This window comes from Oncorhynchus keta, chromosome 18, assembly GCF_023373465.1.
Source record: "Oncorhynchus keta strain PuntledgeMale-10-30-2019 chromosome 18, Oket_V2, whole genome shotgun sequence".
Taxonomy (NCBI): Eukaryota; Metazoa; Chordata; class Actinopteri; order Salmoniformes; family Salmonidae; genus Oncorhynchus; species Oncorhynchus keta.
In genome coordinates, this window is record NC_068438.1 from 17,290,738 (window position 1) to 17,313,472 (window position 22,735).

Here is a 22,735-nt window from a genome sequence, read left to right on the forward strand (position 1 = left end):
CGATCACATCAGATCTTTTCACATTAGAGCTTTTTCAGATCTGATTGGCCAAGAGACCAATTTGTGAAAAAGATCAGAATTGGGCTGCCTGTGTGAGCCCAGCCTAAACGCATGCCACTGTGCCACCAGACATACATCTTCGAAAACATTGTACAGCAACATTCTATCTTTCTTTGTGCGTTTTGAAACGAATTAGACCTAATTCTGGAGAAAAATAAAATATTGAGTTTGCGAAGTTGCTTTAGTTACAATTCTTTATGAAGAGTAAGGTGAGGAGTTTTGCCCAGAATCAAAAGATAATTATAAACTGGATGGTTCAAGCCCTGAATGCTGAATGGCTGCCAGCCGTGATATATCAGACCATATACCATTTATTTTTATGATCTAATTACGTTGGTAACCAGTTTATAATAGCAATAAGGCACCTGGAGGGTTTGTGATATATGGCCAATATACCAAGGCTAAGGGCTGAATCCAGGCACTCCGCGTCGCAAGTAAGAACAGCCCATGATATATTGGCCATATACCACACCCCCCTGCCTTATTGATTTAACATCACACTTTTTTTTATGACAAGGCAGAAATAGATTACTGTTTGGAAATTAGCCGAAATAGGCACTTAGTGGATTTATTCTCAAATGGTTTATGTGAAGAGCAGTAGGCTCCAATTAATATTTTCAAGAGCTTTGATTCAACTTGATCATGTCATTGGAGCAGTAGGTCTAGTGGACACTAAAATGGACCACATGATTCTGATCAACATGGTCAGGGAACAGGAGTAGCCAGAGCTCACCTCCCGCCGTAAGACTCAGCCCTCCCCTGTGTGTGAGAGAGAAAGAGTGAGAAAGAGACAGCAAGCGAGCCCTGGGGAGCTCGTGCATCAGAAGAGCAGCCTCCAGGAGCGAACCAGGGGTCTCACCGACTGAAGCCCCAGTACTACCGGAGAGAAACGAATACGTCACCGAGGGAGTCAACTCTTCCAAGGTAAACTACCCCAAACTAAAGCAGCCAGTCGGTTTTACGGAAATGAATGATGATGAATGAACTTATTTAATCTTTTGTAGAGCATAGCCCACAGCAATTATGCATATGAATGTCTCTGTGTGAATGTATTTAAACTTTTTTTAGAGCATACGATTTTACCAACTGCTAGCCAAGTTAAATTATATTCCACGATGTAGACCATCAACGGAGTTGAGCGAAGACGAGTGAAGACGCGAGTGGGCGGACTGGAGCTCGGAAGTTACATATATATAATATATATATATATAATATATATATATATATATAATATATATATATATATATATTTTTTTTTTTTTTATAAAAAAACGACGTATTTCAACAACCCCAAAAATAGCCCACATTTACACAGGACAAAAGCAGTATTTTAGAAAAATACAAAAATATGCATTTTATGTGATGTCGAAGCCCACACTAGATGTAGCGCAACTCCGTTGATGTGAAGTACAGTACATCGCGGAGTTGAGTTTTACTTGGCTACCAACTGCTCTGTCTTCAGAAAGTATAAAACAAACACGTTTTGACGTTAGTTCAGTTCAATAGTCTACTATCTATTTGTGGGTGTGGTTGATATGCTGAGCTCACTCGCAGGAAAGCAGAACATACACTTTCTTTCCCCCCAGCAGCTGCAGTCTGTAAAATGTGTTTAGACTTATTGAGCAGAGCTACTACCTTTGCCCCAGGCTGTGGAGGTCTGTTGTGAATCCTGACTTTCTCTCTCCATCCCCAACTCATTTTTCCTCAGTAGAAGTTCTAAAGCCTGATGAGTCATGTAGGACTCAACTATTCTTTTCAGTCCTATACTCTTGAGTATGTTAAATGGGGACTGAACTGTGAACAAAGAGACGGTTGTAGTATAGTTTGTCTCTGCCATTTCAGTCTGTACCATGTCTTTCGGTGTTATTGCCTGAGAACACCCTCACACCATGCCAGTCACACCCTCCGCTAACATTGGGTTGGTGTTGTGGTTCGAGTAGCTAGCTGATTGTTACAGACTAATGTGACGCTCGCTCCATTATTTATTTATTTAATTAGGCAAGTCAGTTAAGAACAAATTCTTATTTACAATGACGGCCTGGCAAAAGGCATCTTGCGGGGACGGGGGCTGGGATTAAAAACATAGGACAAAACACACATCACGACAAGAGAGATAACACTACATAAAGAGAGACCTAGACAACAACATAGCATGGCAGCAACACATGACAACAACATGGTAGCAACACAACATGGCAGCAGCACATGGTAGCAGCACAAAACAGTGTACAAACATTATTGGGCACAGACAACATCACAAAGGGCAAAAGGGTAGAGACAACAATACAGCCGTGGGCTCCCGAGTGGCGCAGCGGTCACTACAGACCCTGGTTCGATTCCAGGCTGCATCAAAACCAGCTGTGATTGGGAGTCCCATAGGGCAGCCCACAATTGGCCCAGCGTAGTCCAGGTTAGGCCTTCATTGTAAATAAGAATTTGTTCTTAAATAATTTGCCTAGTTAAATTAAATAAGTGTGCAAAGCTGTCAAGGCAAATGGTGGTTACTTTGAAGAATCTAAAATATATTTTGATTTGTTTAACACTTTTGGTTACTACATGATTTTATATGTGTTGTTTAATAGTTTTGATGTCTTCACTATTATTCTATAATGTAGAAAATAGTAAAAAAAAAAAAAAACCTTGAATGAGTAGGTGTGTCATCTTTTGACTGGTACTTTAAGTGCTTTACTCCACTGCCTAAAGGACTCTCAGAACATGATTAACAAGATTCTCTGGTCTGATGAAACCAAGATTGAACTGTTTGGCCTGAATGCCAAGCGTCACGTCTGGAGGAAACCTGGCACCATCCCTACGGTGAAGCATGGTGGTGGCAGCATACTGTGGAGATGTTTTTCAGTGGCAGGGACTGGGAGACTAGTCGGGATCAAGGGAAAGATGAATGGAGCAAAGTACAGAGAGATCCTTGATGAAAACCTGCTCCAGAGCACTCAGGACCTCAGACTGGGGGCGAAGTTTCACCTTCCAACAGGACAATGACCCTAATCACAGCCAAGACAAACACAGGAGTGGCTTCAGGACAACTCTCTGAATGTCCTTGAGTGGCTTAGCCAGAGCCCGGACTCGAACCCGATCTCACATCTCTGGAGAAACCTGAAAATAGCTCTGCAGCGACGCTCCCCGTCCAACCTGACAGAGCTTGAGAGGACCTGCAGAGAAGAATGTGAGAATCTCACCAAATACAGGTGTGCCAAGCTTGTAGCGTCATACCCAAGAAGACACAGGGCTGTAATATCTGTCAAAGGTGCTTCAACAAAGTACTTGGTAAAGGGTCTGAATACTTATGTAGATGTGATATTTCACTTTATTTTTTTTATTTTTTATAAACCTGTTTTTGTTTTGTCATTATTGGGTGTAGATTGAGGGGGAAAAACAACAACAATTGAATACATTTCAGAATAAGGCTGTAATGTAATAAAATGTTATGTCAAGGGGTCTGAATACTTTCCAAATGCACTGTACAAAGAGTGAGATTGATACACGATGAGTGTGGGATAGAAAGAAGGGTAGTATGGAGAAGTGAGACAGAATTAAAATAAACAGGCAGAGCAAATGAGATGAAGTGTATGTGAAAGAGGGGAGAGAAAGAGAGAGAATGAGAGCGATAGAGATGAATATGGAGAGGACCTCTGTAGTAGTAGTGATTTTGACATGTGGAGATAATGTTTCCTGTCAGGACAGAACCCAATAGTCCCCTTCTTAGACAGAACCCACAGCTAGGCTGGCCACATTCCATTCATACCCCTAGTCCCCTTCCCTAGTTCCTACTCCTTCAGATCTGCAAGGACTATATACACTGCTCAAAAAAATAAAGGGAACACTAAAATAACACATCCTAGATCTGAATGAATGAAATATTCTTATTAAATACTTTTTTCATTACATAGTTGAATTTGCTGACAACAAAATCACACACAAATTATCAATGGAAATCAAATTTCTCAACCCATGGAGGTCTGGATTTGGAGTCACACTCAAAATTAAAGTGGAAAACCACACTACAGGCTGATCCAACTTTGATGTAATGTCATTAAAACAAGTCAAAATGAGGCTCAGTTGTGTGTGTGGCCTCCACGTGCCTGTATGACCTCCCTACAATGCCTGGGCATGCTCCTGATGAGGTGGCGGATGGTCTCCTGAGGGATCTCCTCCCAGACCTGGAATAAAGCATCCGCCAACTCCTGGACAGTCTGTGGTGCAAGACCCATCTCAACGTCAACTGTTCAGAGGAGACAGTGAAATAGGCCTTCATGGTCGAATTGCTGCAAAGAAACCAACACTAAAGGACACCAATAATAAGAAGAGACTTGCTTGGGCCAAGAAATGCGAGCAATGGACATAAGACCGGTCTGATGAGTCCAAATTTGAGGTTTTTGGTTCCAACGGCCGTGTCTTTGTGAGACACAGTGTCGGTGAACAGGTGATCTCTGTATGTGTAAAAAGTGGCAAAGTAGTCTTTCAAATCTTGCTCAGATGTTTTACATGGCAACCGAAGGATAATGAGGTCTGATGTTCTATCAATATCTCTCTTAATTTTTACAGCAGAGGCGGCATCCATTTCATCCATCTTCATCTTCAAATAATATTTTTGCAGGAATCTCCTTGCGAATGATTTTGCCGAAGATTGTATCACCGCCGGGCTAGGCAACCTGGTGGTGGTGGATGGAGCGAGACATCAAATCAAATCATATCAAATTTTATTTGTCACATACACATGGTTAGCAGATGTTAATGCGAGTGTAGCGAAATGCTTGTGCTTCTAGTTCCGACAATGCAGTAATAACCAACAAGTAATCGAACTAACAATTCCAAAACTACTGTCTTATACACAGTGTAAGGGGATAAAGAATATGTACATAAAGATATATGAATGAGTGATGGTACAGAGCAGCATAGGCAAGATACAGTAGATGGTATCGAGTACAGTATATACATATGAGATGAGTATGTAAACAAAGTGGCATAGTTAAAGTGGCTAGTGATACATGTATTACATAAGGATGCAGTAGATGATATAGAGTACAGTATATACGTATGGATATGAGATGAATAATGTAGGGTATGTAACATTATATTAGGTAGCATTGTTTAAAGTGGCTAGTGATATATTTTACATCATTTCCCATCAATTCCCATTATTAAAGTGGCTGGAGTTGAGTCAGTGTGTTACTCAATGTTAGTGGTGGCTGTTTAACAGTCTGATGGCCTTGAGATAGAAGCTGTTTTTCAGTCTCTCGGTCCCAGCTTTGATGCACCTGTACTGACCTCGCCTTCTGGATGATAGCGGGGTGAACAGGCAGTGGCTCGGGTGGTTGTTGTCCTTGATGATCTTTATGGCCTTCCTGTAACATCGGGTGGTGTAGGTGTCCTGGAGGGCAGGTAGTTTGCCTCCGGTGATGCATTGTGCAGACCTCACTACCCTCTGGAGAGCCTTACGGTTGTGGGCGGAGCAGTTGCCGTACCAGGCGGTGATACAGCCCGCCAGGATGCTCTCAATTGTGCATCTGTAGAAGTTTGTGAGTGCTTTTGGTGACAAGCCAAATTTCTTCAGCCTCCTGAGGTTGAAGAGGCGCTGCTGCACCTTCTTCACGATGCTGTCTGTGTGGGTGGACCAATACAGTTTGTCTGTGATGTGTATGCCGAGGAACTTAAAACTTACTACCCTCTCCACTACTGTTCCATCGATGTGGATAGGGGGGTGTTCCCTCTGCTGTTTCCTGAAGTCCACAATCATCTCCTTAGTTTTGTTGACGTTGAGTGTGAGGTTATGACGAGTTTGGAGGGTACTATGGTGTTGAATGCCGAGCTGTAGTCAATGAACAGCATTCTCACATAGGTATTCCTCTTGTCCAGATGGGTTAGGGCAGTGTGCAGTGTGGTTGAGATTGCATCGTCTGTGGACCTATTTGGGCGGTAAGCAAATTGGAGTGGGTCTAGGGTGTCAGGTAGGGTGGAGGTGATATGGTCCTTGACTAGTCTCTCAAAGCACTTCATGATGACGGAAGTGAGTGCTACGGGGCGGTAGTCGTTTAGCTCAGTAACCTTAGCTTTCTTGGGAACAGGAACAATGGTGGCCCTCTTGAAGCATGTGGGAACAGCAGACTGGTATAGGGATTGATTGAATATGTCCGTAAACACACCGGCCAGCTGGTCTGCGCATGCTCTGAGGGCGCGGCTGGGGATGCCGTCTGGGCCTGCAGCCTTGCGAGCGTTATCACGTTTAAATGTCTTACTCACCTCGGCTGCAGTGAAGGAGAGTCCGCATGTTTTCGTTGCAGGCCGTGTCAGTGGCACTGTATTGTCCTCAAAGCGGGCAAAAAAGTTATTTAGTCTGCCTGGGAGCAAGACATCCTGGTCCATGACTGGGCTGGTTTTCTTCTTGTATTCCGTGATTGACTGTAGACCCTGCCACATACCTCTTGTGTCTGAGCCGTTGAATTGAGATTCTACTTTGTCTCTATACTGACGCTTAGCTTGTTTGATAGCCTTGCGGAGGGAATAGCTGCACTGTTTGTATTCGGTCATGTTATCAGTCACCTTGCCCTGATTAAAAGCAGTGGTTCGCACTTTCAGTTTCACGCGAATGCTGCCATCAATCCACGGTTTCTGGTTAGGGAATGTTTTAACCGTTGCTATGGGAACAACATCTTCAACGCAAGTTCTAATGAACTCGCACACCGAATCAGCGTATTCGTCAATGTTGTTATCTGACGCAATACGAAACATATCCCAGTCCACGTGATGGAAGCAGTCTTGGAGTGTGGAATCAGCTTGGTCGGACCAGCGTTGGACAGACCTCAGCGTGGGAGCTTCTTGTTTTAGTTTCTGTCTGTAGGCAGGGATCAACAAAATGGAGTCGTGGTCAGCTTTTCCGAAAGGAGGGCGGGGCAGGGCCTTATATGCGTCGCGGAAGTTAGAGTAACAATGATCCAAGGTTTTTCCACCCCTGGTTGCGCAATCGATATGCTGATAAAATTTAGGGAGTCTTGTTTTCAAATTAGCCTTGTTAAAATCCCCAGCTACAATGAATGCAGCCTCCGGATAAATGGATTCCAGTTTGCAAAGAGTCAAATAAAGTTTGTTCAGAGCCATCGATGTGTCTGCTTGGGGGGGAATATTTACGGCTGTGATTATAATCGAAGAGAATTCTCTTGGTAGATAATGCGGTCGACATTTGATTGTGAGGAATTCTAAATCAGGTGAACAGAAGGATTTGAGTTCCTGTATGTTTCTTTGATCACACCATGTCTCGTTAGCCATAAGGCATACGCCCCCGCCCCTCTTCTTACCAGAAAGATGTTTGTTTCTGTCGGCGCGATGCGTGGAGAAACCCGCTGGCTGCACCGCCTCCGATAGCGTCTCTCCAGTGAGCCATGTTTCCGTGAAGCAAAGAACGTTACAGTCTCTGATGTCCCTCTGGAATGCTACCCTTGCTCGGATTTCATCAACCTTGTTGTCAAGAGACTGGACATTGGCGAGAAGAATGCTAGGGAGTGGTGCACAATGTGCCCGTCTCCAGAGTCTGACCAGAAGACCACCTCGTTTCCCTCTTTTACGGAGTCGTTTTTTGGGGTCGCCGCATGGGATCCATTCCCTTGTCCTGGTTGAAAGGCAGAACACAGGATCCGCGTCGCGAAAATCATATTCTTGGTCGTACTGATGGTACTGATGGTGAGTTGGCACTGATCTTATATTCAGTAGTTCTTCTCGACTGTATGTAATGAAACCTAAGATGTCCTGGGGTACTAATGTAAGAAATAACACGTAAAAAAAACAAAAACTGCATAGTTTCCAAGGAACGCGAAGCGAGGCGGCCATCTCTGTCGGCGCCGGAATGCTATTACATGATGTCCCAGATGTGCTCAATTGGATTCAGGTCTGGGGAACGGGTGGGCAGTCCATAGCATCAATGCCTTCCTCTTGCAGGAACTGCTGACACACTCCAGCCACATGAGGTCTCGCATTGTCTTGCATTAGGAGGAACCCAGGAGGAACCCAGGGCCAACCGCACCAGCATATGGTCTCAGAAGGGGTCTGAGGATGTCATCTCGGTACCTAATGGCAGTCAGGCTACCTCTGGTGAGCCCTCCATGTGCCCCCCAAAGAAATGCCACCCCACACCATGACTGACCCACCGCCAAACCGGTCATGCTGGAGGATGTTGCAGGCAGCAGAACGTTCTCCACGGCTTCTCCAGACTCTGTCACGTCTGTCACGTGCTCAGTGTGAACCTGCTTTCATCTGTGAAGAGCACAGGGTGCCAGTGGTGAATTTGCCAATCTTGGTGTTCTCTGGCAAATGCCAAACGTCCTGCACGGTGTTGGGCTGTAAGCACAACCTCCACCTGTGGACGTCGGGCCCTCATAACACCCTCATGGAGTCTGTTTCGGACCGTTTGAGCAGACACATGCACATTTGTGGCCTGCTGGAGGTCATTTTGCAGGGCTCTGGCAGTGCTCCTCCTGCTCCTCCTTACACAAAGGCGGAGGTAGCGGTCCTGCTGCTGGGTTGTTGCTCTCCTACGGCCTCCTCCACATTTCCTGATGTACTGGCCTGTCTCCTGGTAGCGCCTCCATGCTCTGGACTCTACGCTGACAGACACAGCAAACCTTCTTGCCACAGCTTGCATTGATGTGCCATCCTGGATGAGCTGCACTACCTGAGCCACTTGTGTGGGTTGTAGACTCCGTCTCATTCTACCACTAGAGTGAAAGCACCGCCAGCATTCAAAAGTGACCAAAACATCAGCCAGGAAGCATAGGAACTGAGAAGTGGTCTGTGGTCCCCACCTGCAGAGCCACTCCTTTATTGGGGGTGTCTTGCTAAATGCCTATAATTTCCACCTGTTGTCTATTCCATTTGCACAACAGCATGTGAAATATATTGTCAATCAGTGCTGCTTTCTAAGTGGACAGTTTGATTTCACATAAGTGTGATTGACTTGGAGTTACATTGTGTTGTTTAAGTGTTCCCTTTATTGTTTTGAGCAGTGTAGTTGTAGGTAGTACCGTGACAGCTCCATCTAGACCTCCAGTAGACTTAAGTCCAACCAGTAGCGGTGGTTGACTGAACTGCATACAGTATTCCTGTAGTGAGTGAATGAATTATATTTTATTTTTGTGTCAAATCACCAGTTGGCAAACCCAATGCTTTTGGGATTAATTGACACAGAAACAAACTTTACAATGATTGACTGTGATACTTCAGTGATAATTCTTCTTCCTGTAGTCTCTGCAGTGTGCATCACATAAAAAGTAAAAAATAAATAACAATACAATTCTATACATAATAATAATGAAGTTTATCCAAACAAGTAGTGTATACTGAACAAAAATATAGACGCAACATGCAACATTTTCAAAGATTTTACTGGATGTGGAGTTGCTGGTCTGGCACAGTTCCACGTGGTCTGTGGTTGTGAGGCCGGTTGGACGTACTGCCAAATTCTCGAAAACCACGTTTGAGGCCGCTTATGGTAGAGAAATTAACATAAGATTCTCTGGCAACGCCTCTGGTGGACATTCCTGCAGTCAGCATGCCAATTGCAACCTCCCTCAAAACTTGAGACATCTGTTGCATTGTGCTGTGTGACAAAGCTGCACCTGTGTAATGAATCAGTTGAATCATCTACTTGATATGCCACACCTGTCAGGTGGATGGATTATCTTGGCAACTGAGAAATGCTCACTTAGAGGGATGTAAACACATTTTATTTCAGCTCATGAAACATGGGACCAACACTTTAGATGTTGCATTTATATTTTTGTTCAGTATAGTTAGTACTTCCAGCTGTTGTGAACCGACTACTCCCTTCACCCCTCTCCTTGTCTATGGTAAACACTGTGTGTGTGTTCTGTCTCTAATAGGGTTGTCAAACACTAACATGATTACACTACCTAGCTACATCCCATAAGCATCTCCATGACTACAAGAGTGTCCTGCCGACTGTCTGACCTGTGAACAGCAGCAATAGGTGTGTTTAGCAGACAGACAATGGTAAAAAACTTCAGACTGTAAAAGCCCACTATGCTAAAAGGTCTGGTAACCTCTGATCTAACATTGGAGTTGAGAGCTGGTTACTCCCAGTGATCCATTGGTAAACTAGGAGTGTCTGTTGTGTGTATGTGTCACGTGACTGGAGACGTATGTTGTTATGGTGTAACGTGCTGTGTTTGTTGAAAAAGAGGATATCCTTGAACAACGGTGGTTCTTTTTCTCTACTTTCAATGGGAGGAGTCAGTGTAGAATGTAGATAATGGGTCTCTGTCACTCTCACACACCACCCAGACATACACACACACACCCTTCTCTTGTTTGCCCTCTTCTGGGCATAGATCTGATAGACTGCCCACCAGAAAAATGTAGCCTTTAAGCTACGGTAACCACCATACTCAGGCTGCTGAGAGGAGGACAGCTCATAATAATGGCCTGAACGGAGCGAATTAAATGGCACCAAACACATGGAAACCATGTTTAATTTATTTGATAACATTCTCCTCCAGCTATGACCACGAGCCCGTCCTCCCCAATTATGGTGCCACCAACCTCCTGTGCTACCATTATCAATATCAGGTTTTTAAATATCAAGTGGCTGAGGTGGTCGGCGTGGCAATGGCCGCGCAGGCCCCTATCTTGGCGCTGTAATTTTGTCATGGAGCTGAGAGAAAAGGTTGCAGTTTGAAGCTAATATCCAGCCATTCGATGCATTTTCCCATGACTAATTCAGCGTTCTTTTGTTCAGACATAATAGCAAAATCAATACTGCTAAATTCATTGTTTTTATTCTCCCTCATTACTTAGCTTTTATGTAGGGGACTGTTAGTTCTCTCTTATTTATATACATATAATGTTATAGGTCCCTTATAATTTCTACGCTTTGTCTGGTATTGGTCGTTTAAGTTTACACAAAGTGTTTTTCCTTCCAGAAAATATAATTTTTTACACTGTTTGGACTTGTCTGTAACTGTGTGTGTTCCAGGGAGACGGTTGTGTCGTATGAGAACCAGTGTTTTGCTGCTGTGTGTGTGACAGTGTATGTGTGTGTGTTCCAGGGAGACGGTTGTGTCGTATGAGAACCAGTGTTTTGCTGCTGTGTGTGTGACAGTGTATGTGTGTGTGTTCCAGGGAGATGGTTGTGTCGTATGAGAACCAGTGTTTTGCTGCTGTGTGTGTGACAGTGTATGTGTGTGTGTTCCAGGGAGATGGTTGTGTCGTATGAGAACCAGTGTTTTGCTGCTGTGTGTGTGACAGTGTATGTGTGTGTGTTCCTGCAGGGTGATGGTTGTGTCGTATGAGAACCAGTGTTTTGCTGCTGTGTGTGTGACAGTGTATGTGTGTGTGTTCCTGCAGGGTGATGGTGGTGCCATTTGAAGGACAGGGCTATTCCTCCCTGCGTAAGAAGTGCCAGCAGCATCGGGTCCTGTTTGAAGACTCAGTGTTTCCGGCTACAGACCAGTCTCTGTTCTATAAGACGAACAGCATAGGAACCATCACCTGGAAGAGACCTAAGGTACCACACACTGACGGGAGGGGTGTGTGTGGGGGGGGAGTTAAAGGGCAATTCTGCCACTTTTCAACCTCATATTCATCCTCTTCAGCACCAAACCAGTGTCTACCTGATGTGAAAGCAGTGTGTTTCTATGATCTGTGGTTAAAAAGAGAAGAAAGGTCCTAGGATAAAAGCTGTCACCACTTGGTAGGATTAAAAGTCAAAAACAGTGATATTCAAAACAAAGAGTTTCTAACCAGAGGGAGGGTATTTTCTTGTTCCCCACATCACCGCGAATTCTCATAGTGTTTGAAAATCACAGTTTTGAAGAGTCCATGTTATCGCAGAAATGGACTCAACCGCACGATTGCCCGGCCATCCCGTCTACAGTGAGCGGTTCATTATTTTATTTGTACGGTAATTCTATTTTCATGACTGTCTTCATCCATAACTGTCGGTTACACGGTTATACAGTAATTGTGCCAGCCCTAGAGTTAAGGTGTTTGAATAAGCATTCAACTGAGAGTTTGTTTATTATCTCAGACTTTCAGATCGATTGGGGGGGAAGAAAGAAAATGGGTCAGGGAAGGTATAGAGGATGAAATGGAAGAAATGTTCCTCTCTATGAACCCTTCAAATGGTGTGTGGGTACATTAATATCAGGTGACCAGTAGGAGAGGAAGTAGTTAATATCAGGTGGCCACTAGGAGAGGAAGTAGTTAATATCAGGTGACCAGTAGGAGAGGAAGTAGTTAATATCAGGTGACCAGTAGGAGAGGAAGTAGTTAATATCAGGTGACCAGTAGGAGAGGAATAAGTTAATATCAGGTGACCAGTAGGAGAGGAAGTAGTTAATATCAGGTGACCAGTAGGAGAGGAAGTAGTTAATATCAGGTGGCCAGTAGGAGAGGTAGTAGTTAATATCAGGTGACCAGTAGGAGAGGTACTAGTTAATACCAGGTGACCAGTAGGAGAGGTACTAGTTAATATCAGGTGACCAGTAGGAGAGGTACTAGTTAATACCAGGTGACCAGTAGGAGAGGAAGTAGTTAATATCAGGTGACCAGTAGAAGAGGGAGTAGTTAATATCAGGTGACCAGTAGAAGAGGGAGTAGTTAATACCAGGTAACCAGTAGGAGAGGTACTAGTTAATATCAGGTGACCAGTAGGAGAGGGAGTAGTTAATATCAGGTGACCAGTAGAAGAGGGAGTAGTTAATACCAGGTAACCAGTAGGAGAGGTACTAGTTAATATCAGGTGACCAGTAGGAGAGGTACTAGTTAATATCAGGTGACCAGTAGGAGAGGTACTAGTTAATACCAGGTGACCAGTAGGAGAGGAAGTAGTTAATACCAGGTGACCAGTAGGAGAGGTACTAGATAATATCAGGTGACCAGTAGGAGAGGTACTAGTTAATACCAGGTGACCAGTAGGAGAGGTAATAGTTAATATCAGGTGGCCAGTAGGAGAGGTAGTAGTTAATATCAGGTGACCAGTAGGAGAGGGAGTAGTTAATACCAGGTGACCAGTAGGAGAGGTACTAGTTAATATCAGGTGACCAGTAGGAGAGGTACTAGTTAATATCAGGTGACCAGTATGTTATCACTGCTGATAGATGGAAACACTATTGCAACACACACACACGTCCTGGTTGTGCAGCACTGAGCTGTATCAGGAGCTAACGTGGCGTTGACTGTCTGAACACAGGAGAAGAGAGAGAGAGAGAGCAGTCCGTCCAGTGGGAGACGGATAAAACAAACAGCAACACTCTGGTGACAACCAACAGTACCTTCTGTCTGTTCTGCTTCACATCCGTGTGTGTCTACTGTTCCGATATTCATCTGTTACAGTACATGCCGCTCCCATGATATGTTCTACTTTCTTTATACTCTGCTATTATTCTACAGCTGTGGTTACAGTCCAGGTAAGGGAGGGTGTAACAGCAGGACTGGTTGGACCAGTAAATAAAGCCTTGGTGTAAAGGTATTACTCATAGATAATATATCTATTGTATTCATGTTTTTCCTCCAGCCTTGCTCCAACACAGCAGCTGATCAAGCTCAAGGCAAAAGGTTACTTCTCACCCAGTGAGATTCCTCAGGAGGGCCCCCTGGCTCAGAGAAAGCGCGGGTAGGGTGTGGCGGTGTGTGGTTAGAGCAGCGAACCATGGAAAGGGTTGAGAAAAGAGCCACTCTACAGTGTGTTAGACTTACTGATCTTCTTTGGGAGTGTACCAGAGGTTTTTATCCCCAATGTCTTTCACAAGACCTCTGATCCCCCTGTTAACCTCTAGTTATAGTAGTGTCTAGTACAGTCCCAAAGAGTAGCTTAGTGTGGTCAGGCCTGCTTCTCCTCTTCCTCTTCCTCCTCTGGTCCTGCTCCAGGGCCTACATCACCACCCCAGCCTGGTACTGTCCTCCTCGGGCTGGGCAGTGTACCGTATTTTACGATATACCGGTTTTGATGCATGGACGGGTTTGGGTTTTTACTTTACCTTCTATAACGGTATTTGAATGTTTGGTTTGTTAAATGTGATATGCCTGGTGTACCATTTTTATGGTTTACTTTGCTACTTGAGTCATATCTCTCCTCTCTCTTCTCTCTCTCTCCATGCCACTTTCCACACAGACCTAGCACCGCCCACTGTCACTCAAGGAGCACATTTCTTGTTTCTCAACCATGAGACACTTGTGTTCAGTCTGCATGATCAATGCAGCACATGCAACAATGTTGATGACAACGATGCTATTTTCACTTAGCTTCTTATTATAAATCAACTAGCGTTCTATAATTACACTATTAGTTTGTGTTTCTTACATCTGCCAACAGCTAGTTTGCATTTTCTTAGCAAGTTGGGCCTAAATCTTGTTAACCGCTAATGCAAATCATTAGCTAGCCAATAAATACTGTACTGAGTCAGAGCAAACGTAATTAGAAATACAGCCTGATAATACCAGTGATGGTGTAGACCTAATAAGCATGTATCTTCTAAATCAAAGAGGAATACGCAAAGCAAGAATTTTAGCTATATGAAGTAGCTAAGAGAAAACATTCCGTGAAGCTAAAGATTATAGGGTCCCCTAGGGAAAACACTTATCAACACTTTGGTTCCTTGCCTGTCACAATAACAACACCTTCCTGGCATTTTCATTTGTTTTCATGTCAAACAACACTGTATTCAACGTTCCCACTATTATATTCAAACTATAGAATTAGAATAATCATCATTTCCATGATTCCAACAGTTCACCCAAGTGTTCTGCTGTAAATCGCAAGTAAATTTGCAGGTCTAGATTGTTTGCCCATATCGTGCAGCCCTGCATTGCCGCAGTATGGAAATTATCTCAAATGAGTGCCGGAAATGGATGAAAATGCAGAAAATTATTCTTGATTCAATTGAACAGTATAAAACAATCAGAATGGAGAAAGACTCGTTGAAATCACTTAGAATATGTGTTGCCACCCTAGGATCACTCACTACACATAAAGCACCGTAGGTTCACTCACTACTCATAAAGCCTTCTAGGATAACTCACTAGTCATAAAGCCTTCTCGGATCACTCACTACTCATAAAGCCTTCTAGGATCACTCACTACTCATGAAGCCTTCTAGGATCACTCACTACTCATAAAGCCTTCTCGGATCACTCACTACTCATAAAGCACCCTAGGATCACTCACTACCCATAAAGCCTTCTAGGATCACTCACTACTCATAAAGCCTTCTAGGATCACTCACTACTCATAAAGCACCCTAGGATCACTCACTACTCATAAAGCACCCTAGGATCACTCACTACTCATAAAGCACTGTAGGATCACTCACTACTCATAAAGCCTTCTAAGAACACTCACTACTCATAAAGCACCGTAGGATCACTCACTACTCATAAAGCCTTCTAGGATCACTTACTACTCATAAAGCACCGTAGGATCACTCACTACTCATAAAGCCTTCTAGGATCACTCACTACTCATAAAGCACCGTAGGATCACTCACTACTCATGAAGCCTTCTAGGATCACTCACTACTCATAAAGCCTTCTAGGATCACTCACTACTCATAAAGCCTTCTAGGATCACTCACTACTCATAAAGCCTTCTAGGATCACTCACTGCTCATAAAGCCTTCTAGGATCACTCACTACTCATAAAGCACCCGAGGATCACTAATTACTCATAAAGCACCCTAGGATCACTCACTACTCATAAAGCCTTCTAGGATCACTCACTACTCATAAAGCCTTCTAGGATCACTCACTACTCATAAAGCACCCTAGGGCACTCACTACTCATAAAGCCTTCTCGGATCACTCACTACTCATAAAGCACCCTAGGATCACTCACTACTCATAAAGCCTTCTCGGATCACTCACTACTCATAAAGCACCCTAGGATCACTCACTACTCATAAAGCCTTCTCGGATCACTCACTACTCATAAAGCCTTTTAGGATCACTCACTACTCATAAAGCACCCTAGGATCACTCACTACTCATAAAGCCTTCTAGGATCACTCACTACTCATAAAGCCTTCTAGGATCACTCACTACTCATAAAGCACCCTAGGATCACTCACTACTCATAAAGCCTTCTAGGATCACTCACTACTCATAAAGCACCCTAGGATCACTCACTACTCATAAAGCCTTCTAGGATCACTCACTACTTATAAAGCCTTCTAGGATCACTCACTACTCATAAAGCACCCTAGGATCACTCACTACTCATAAAGCCTTCTAGGATCACTCACTACTCATAAAGCCTTCTAGGATCACTCACTACTCATAAAGCCTTCTAGGATCACTCACTACTCATAAAGCACCCTAGGATCACTCACTACTCATAAAGACTTCTAGGATCACTCACTACTCATAAAGCACCCTAGGATCACTCACTACTCATAAAGCCTTCTAGGATCACTCACTACTCATAAAGCCTTCTCGGATCACTCACTACTCATAAAGCACCCTAGGATCACTCACTACTCATAAAGCCTTCTCGGATCACTCACTACTCATAAAGCACCCTAGGATCACTCACTACTCATAAAGCCTTCTACGATCACTCACTACTCATAAAGCCTTCTAGGATCACTCACTACTCATAAAGCACCCCAGGATCACTCACGACTCATAAAGACTTCTAGGATCACTCACTACTCATAAAGCACCATAGGATCACTCACTACTCATAAAGCCTTCTCGGATCACTCACTACTCATAAAGCACCCTAGGATCACTCACTACTCATAAAGCCTTCTCGGATCACTCACTACTCATAAAGCCTTTTAGGATCACTCACTACTCATAAAGCACCCTAGGATCACTCACTACTCATAAAGCCTTCTAGGATCACTCACTACTCATAAAGCCTTCTAGGATCACTCACTACTCATAAAGCCTTCTAGGATCACTCACTACTCATAAAGCACCCTAGGATCACTCACTACTCATAAAGCCTTCTAGGATCACTCACTACTCATAAAGCACCCTAGGATCACTCACTACTCATAAAGCCTTCTAGGATCACTCACTACTCATAAAGCCTTCTAGGATCACTCACTACTCATAAAGCACCCTAGGATCACTCACTACTCATAAAGCCTTCTAGGATCACTCACTACTCATAAAGCCTTCTAGGATCACTCACTACTCATAAAGCCTTCTAGGATCACTCACTACTCATAAAGCACCCTAGGATCACTCACTACTCATAAAGACTTCTAGGATCACTCACTACTCATAAAGCACCCTAGGATCACTCACTACTCATAAAGCCTTCTAGGATCACTCACTACTCATAAAGCCTTCTCGGATCACTCACTACTCATAAAGCACCCTAGGATCACTCACTACTCATAAAGCCTTCTCGGATCACTCACTACTCATAAAGCACCCTAGGATCACTCACTACTCATAAAGCCTTCTAGGATCACTCACTACTCATAAAGCCTTCTAGGATCACTCACTACTCATAAAGCACCCTAGGATCACTCACTACTCATAAAGACTTCTAGGATCACTCACTACTCATAAAGCACCCTAGGATCACTCACTACTCATAAAGACTTCTAGGATCACTCACTACTCATAAAGCCTTCTAGGATCACTCACTACTCATAAAGCACCCTAGGATCACTCACTACTCATAAAGCCTTCTAGGATCACTCACTACTCATAAAGCACCGTAGGATCACTCACTACTCATAAAGCACTGTAGGATCACTCACTACTCATAAAGCCTTCTAGGATCACTCACTACTCATAAAGCCTTCTCGGATCACTCACTACTCATAAAGCCTTATAGGATCACTCACTACTCATAAAGCCTTCTAGGATCACTCACTACTCATAAAGCCTTCTCGGATCACTCACTACTCATAAAGCACCCTAGGATCACTCACTACTCATAAAGCCTTCTAGGATCACTCACTACTCATAAAGCACCGTAGGATCACTCACTACTCATAAAGCACCCTAGGATCACTCACTACTCATAAAGCCTTCTAGGATCACTCACTACTCATAAAGCCTTCTAGGACCACTCACTACTCATAAAGCACCCTAGGATCACTCACTACTCATAAAGCACCCTAGGATCACTCACTACTCATAAAGCCTTCTAGGATCACTCACTACTCATAAATCACTGTAGGATCACTCACTACTCATAAAGCCTTCTAGTATCACTCACTACTCATAAAGCCTTCTCGGATCACTCACTACTCATAAAGCCTTATAGGATCACTCACTACTCATAAAGCCTTCTAGGATCACTCACTACTCATAAAGCCTTCTCGGATCACTCACTACTCATAAAGCCTTATAGGATCACTCACTACTCATAAAGCCTTCTAGGATCACTCACTACTCATAAAGCCTTCTAGGATCACTCACTACTCATAAAGCACCGTAGGATCACTCACTACTCATAAAGCCTTCTAGGATCACTCACTACTCATAAAGCACCGTAGGATCACTCACTACTCATAAAGCACCGTAGGATCACTAATTACTCATAAAGCACCCTAGGATCACTCACTACTCATAAAGCCTTCTAGGATCACTCACTACTCATAAAGCCTTCTAGGATCACTCACTACTCATAAAGCCTTCTCGGATCACTCACTACTCATAAAGCCTTCTAGTATCACTCACTACTCATAAAGCCTTCTAGGATCACTCACTACTCATAAAGCACCCTAGGATCACTCACTACTCATAAAGCCTTCTAGGATCACTCACTACTCATAAAGCACCCTAGGATCACTCACTACTCATAAAGCCTTCTAGGATCACTCACTACTTATAAAGCCTTCTAGGATCACTCACTACTCATAAAGCACCCTAGGATCACTCACTACTCATAAAGCCTTCTAGGATCACTCACTACTCATAAAGCCTTCTAGGATCACTCACTACTCATAAAGCCTTCTAGGATCACTCACTACTCATAAAGCACCCTAGGATCACTCACTACTCATAAAGACTTCTAGGATCACTCACTACTCATAAAGCACCCTAGGATCACTCACTACTCATAAAGACTTCTAGGATCACTCACTACTCATAAAGCCTTCTAGGATCACTCACTACTCATAAAGCACCCTAGGATCACTCACTACTCATAAAGCCTTCTAGGATCACTCACTACTCATAAAGCACCGTAGGATCACTCACTACTCATAAAGCACTGTAGGATCACTCACTACTCATAAAGCCTTCTAGGATCACTCACTACTCATAAAGCCTTCTCGGATCACTCACTACTCATAAAGCCTTATAGGATCACTCACTACTCATAAAGCCTTCTAGGATCACTCACTACTCATAAAGCCTTCTCGGATCACTCACTACTCATAAAGCACCCTAGGATCACTCACTACTCATAAAGCCTTCTAGGATCACTCACTACTCATAAAGCACCGTAGGATCACTCACTACTCATAAAGCACCCTAGGATCACTCACTACTCATAAAGCCTTCTAGGATCACTCACTACTCATAAAGCCTTCTAGGACCACTCACTACTCATAAAGCACCCTAGGATCACTCACTACTCATAAAGCACCCTAGGATCACTCACTACTCATAAAGCCTTCTAGGATCACTCACTACTCATAAATCACTGTAGGATCACTCACTACTCATAAAGCCTTCTAGTATCACTCACTACTCATAAAGCCTTCTCGGATCACTCACTACTCATAAAGCCTTATAGGATCACTCACTACTCATAAAGCCTTCTAGGATCACTCACTACTCATAAAGCCTTCTCGGATCACTCACTACTCATAAAGCCTTATAGGATCACTCACTACTCATAAAGCCTTCTAGGATCACTCACTACTCATAAAGCCTTCTAGGATCACTCACTACTCATAAAGCACCGTAGGATCACTCACTACTCATAAAGCCTTCTAGGATCACTCACTACTCATAAAGCACCGTAGGATCACTCACTACTCATAAAGCACCGTAGGATCACTAATTACTCATAAAGCACCCTAGGATCACTCACTACTCATAAAGCCTTCTAGGATCACTCACTACTCATAAAGCCTTCTAGGATCACTCACTACTCATAAAGCCTTCTCGGATCACTCACTACTCATAAAGCCTTCTAGTATCACTCACTACTCATAAAGCCTTCTAGGATCACTCACTACTCATAAAGCACCCTAGGATCACTCACTACTCATAAAGCCTTCTAGGATCACTCACTACTCATAAAGCACCCTAGGATCACTCACTACTCATAAAGCCTTCTAGGATCACTCACTACTTATAAAGCCTTCTAGGATCACTCACTACTCATAAAGCACCCTAGGATCACTCACTACTCATAAAGCCTTCTAGGATCACTCACTACTCATAAAGCCTTCTAGGATCACTCACTACTCATAAAGCCTTCTAGGATCACTCACTACTCATAAAGCACCCTAGGATCACTCACTACTCATAAAGACTTCTAGGATCACTCACTACTCATAAAGCACCCTAGGATCACTCACTACTCATAAAGCCTTCTAGGATCACTCACTACTCATAAAGCCTTCTAGGATCACTCACTACTCATAAAGCACCCTAGGATCACTCACTACTCATAAAGCCTTCTAGGATCACTCACTACTCATAAAGCCTTCTAGGATCACTCACTACTCATGAAGCACCCTAGGATCACTCACTACTCATAAAGCCTTCTCGGATCACTCACTACTCATAAAGCACCCTAGGATCACTCACTACTCATAAAGCCTTCTCGGATCACTCACTACTCATAAAGCACCCTAGGATCACTCACTACTCATAAAGCCTTCTACGATCACTCACTACTCATAAAGCCTTCTAGGATCACTCACTACTCATAAAGCACCCCAGGATCACTCACGACTCATAAAGACTTCTAGGATCACTCACTACTCATAAAGCACCCTAGGATCACTCACTACTCATAAAGCCTTCTCGGATCACTCACTACTCATAAAGCCTTTTAGGATCACTCACTACTCATAAAGCACCCTAGGATCACTCACTACTCATAAAGCCTTCTAGGATCACTCACTACTCATAAAGCCTTCTAGGATCACTCACTACTCATAAAGCCTTCTAGGATCACTCACTACTCATGAAGCACCCTAGGATCACTCACTACTCATAAAGCCTTCTAGGATCACTCACTACTCATAAAGCACCCTAGGATCACTCACTACTCATAAAGCCTTCTAGGATCACTCACTACTCATAAAGCCTTCTAGGATCACTCACTACTCATAAAGCACCCTAGGATCACTCACTACTCATAAAGCCTTCTAGGATCACTCACTACTCATAAAGCCTTCTAGGATCACTCACTACTCATAAAGCCTTCTAGGATCACTCACTACTCATAAAGCACCCTAGGATCACTCACTACTCATAAAGACTTCTAGGATCACTCACTACTCATAAAGCACCCTAGGATCACTCACTACTCATAAAGCCTTCTAGGATCACTCACTACTCATAAAGCCTTCTCGGATCACTCACTACTCATAAAGCACCCTAGGATCACTCACTACTCATAAAGCCTTCTCGGATCACTCACTACTCATAAAGCACCCTAGGATCACTCACTACTCATAAAGCCTTCTAGGATCACTCACTACTCATAAAGCCTTCTAGGATCACTCACTACTCATAAAGCACCCTAGGATCACTCACTACTCATAAAGACTTCTAGGATCACTCACTACTCATAAAGCACCCTAGGATCACTCACTACTCATAAAGACTTCTAGGATCACTCACTACTCATAAAGCCTTCTAGGATCACTCACTACTCATAAAGCACCCTAGGATCACTCACTACTCATAAAGCCTTCTAGGATCACTCACTACTCATAAAGCACCGTAGATCACTCACTACTCATAAAGCACTGTAGGATCACTCACTACTCATAAAGCCTTCTAGGATCACTCACTACTCATAAAGCCTTCTCGGATCACTCACTACTCATAAAGCCTTATAGGATCACTCACTACTCATAAAGCCTTCTAGGATCACTCACTACTCATAAAGCCTTCTAGGATCACTCACTACTCATAAAGCCTTCTCGGATCACTCACTACTCATAAAGCACCCTAGGATCACTCACTACTCATAAAGCCTTCTAGGATCACTCACTACTCATAAAGCAAGATCACTCACTACCCATAAAGCACCCTAGGATCACTCACTACTCATAAAGCCTTCTAGGATCACTCACTACTCATAAAGCCTTCTAGGACCACTCACTACTCATAAAGCACCCTAGGATCACTCACTACTCATAAAGCACCCTAGGATCACTCACTACTCATAAAGCCTTCTAGGATCACTCACTACTCATAAAGCACTGTAGGATCACTCACTACTCATAAAGCCTTCTAGTATCACTCACTACTCATAAAGCCTTCTCGGATCACTCACTACTCATAAAGCCTTATAGGATCACTCACTACTCATAAAGCACTGTAGGATCACTCACTACTCATAAAACCTTCTAGTATCACTCACTACTCATAAAGCCTTCTCGGATCACTCACTACTCATAAAGCCTTCTAGGATCACTCACTACTCATAAAGCACCGTAGGATCACTCACTACTCATAAAGCCTTCTAGGATCACTCACTACTCATAAAGCA

General features: G+C 43.5%; 1 protein-coding gene across 1 annotated transcript in view; it reads left to right on the forward strand.

The window, feature by feature from the left end:
• The first annotated feature begins 583 nt into the window (after positions 1-583).
• Positions 584-22,735, forward strand: part of LOC118379069 (calpain-5-like) — a 37,898-nt gene continuing 15,746 nt past the window's right edge. The window contains exons 1-2 of the mRNA XM_052467502.1: positions 584-984; positions 11,428-11,587. Coding sequence (XP_052323462.1) covers positions 11,432-11,587 — 156 coding nt within the window. The 5' untranslated portion in view covers positions 584-984; positions 11,428-11,431. The remainder of the gene's footprint in view (positions 985-11,427; positions 11,588-22,735) is intronic.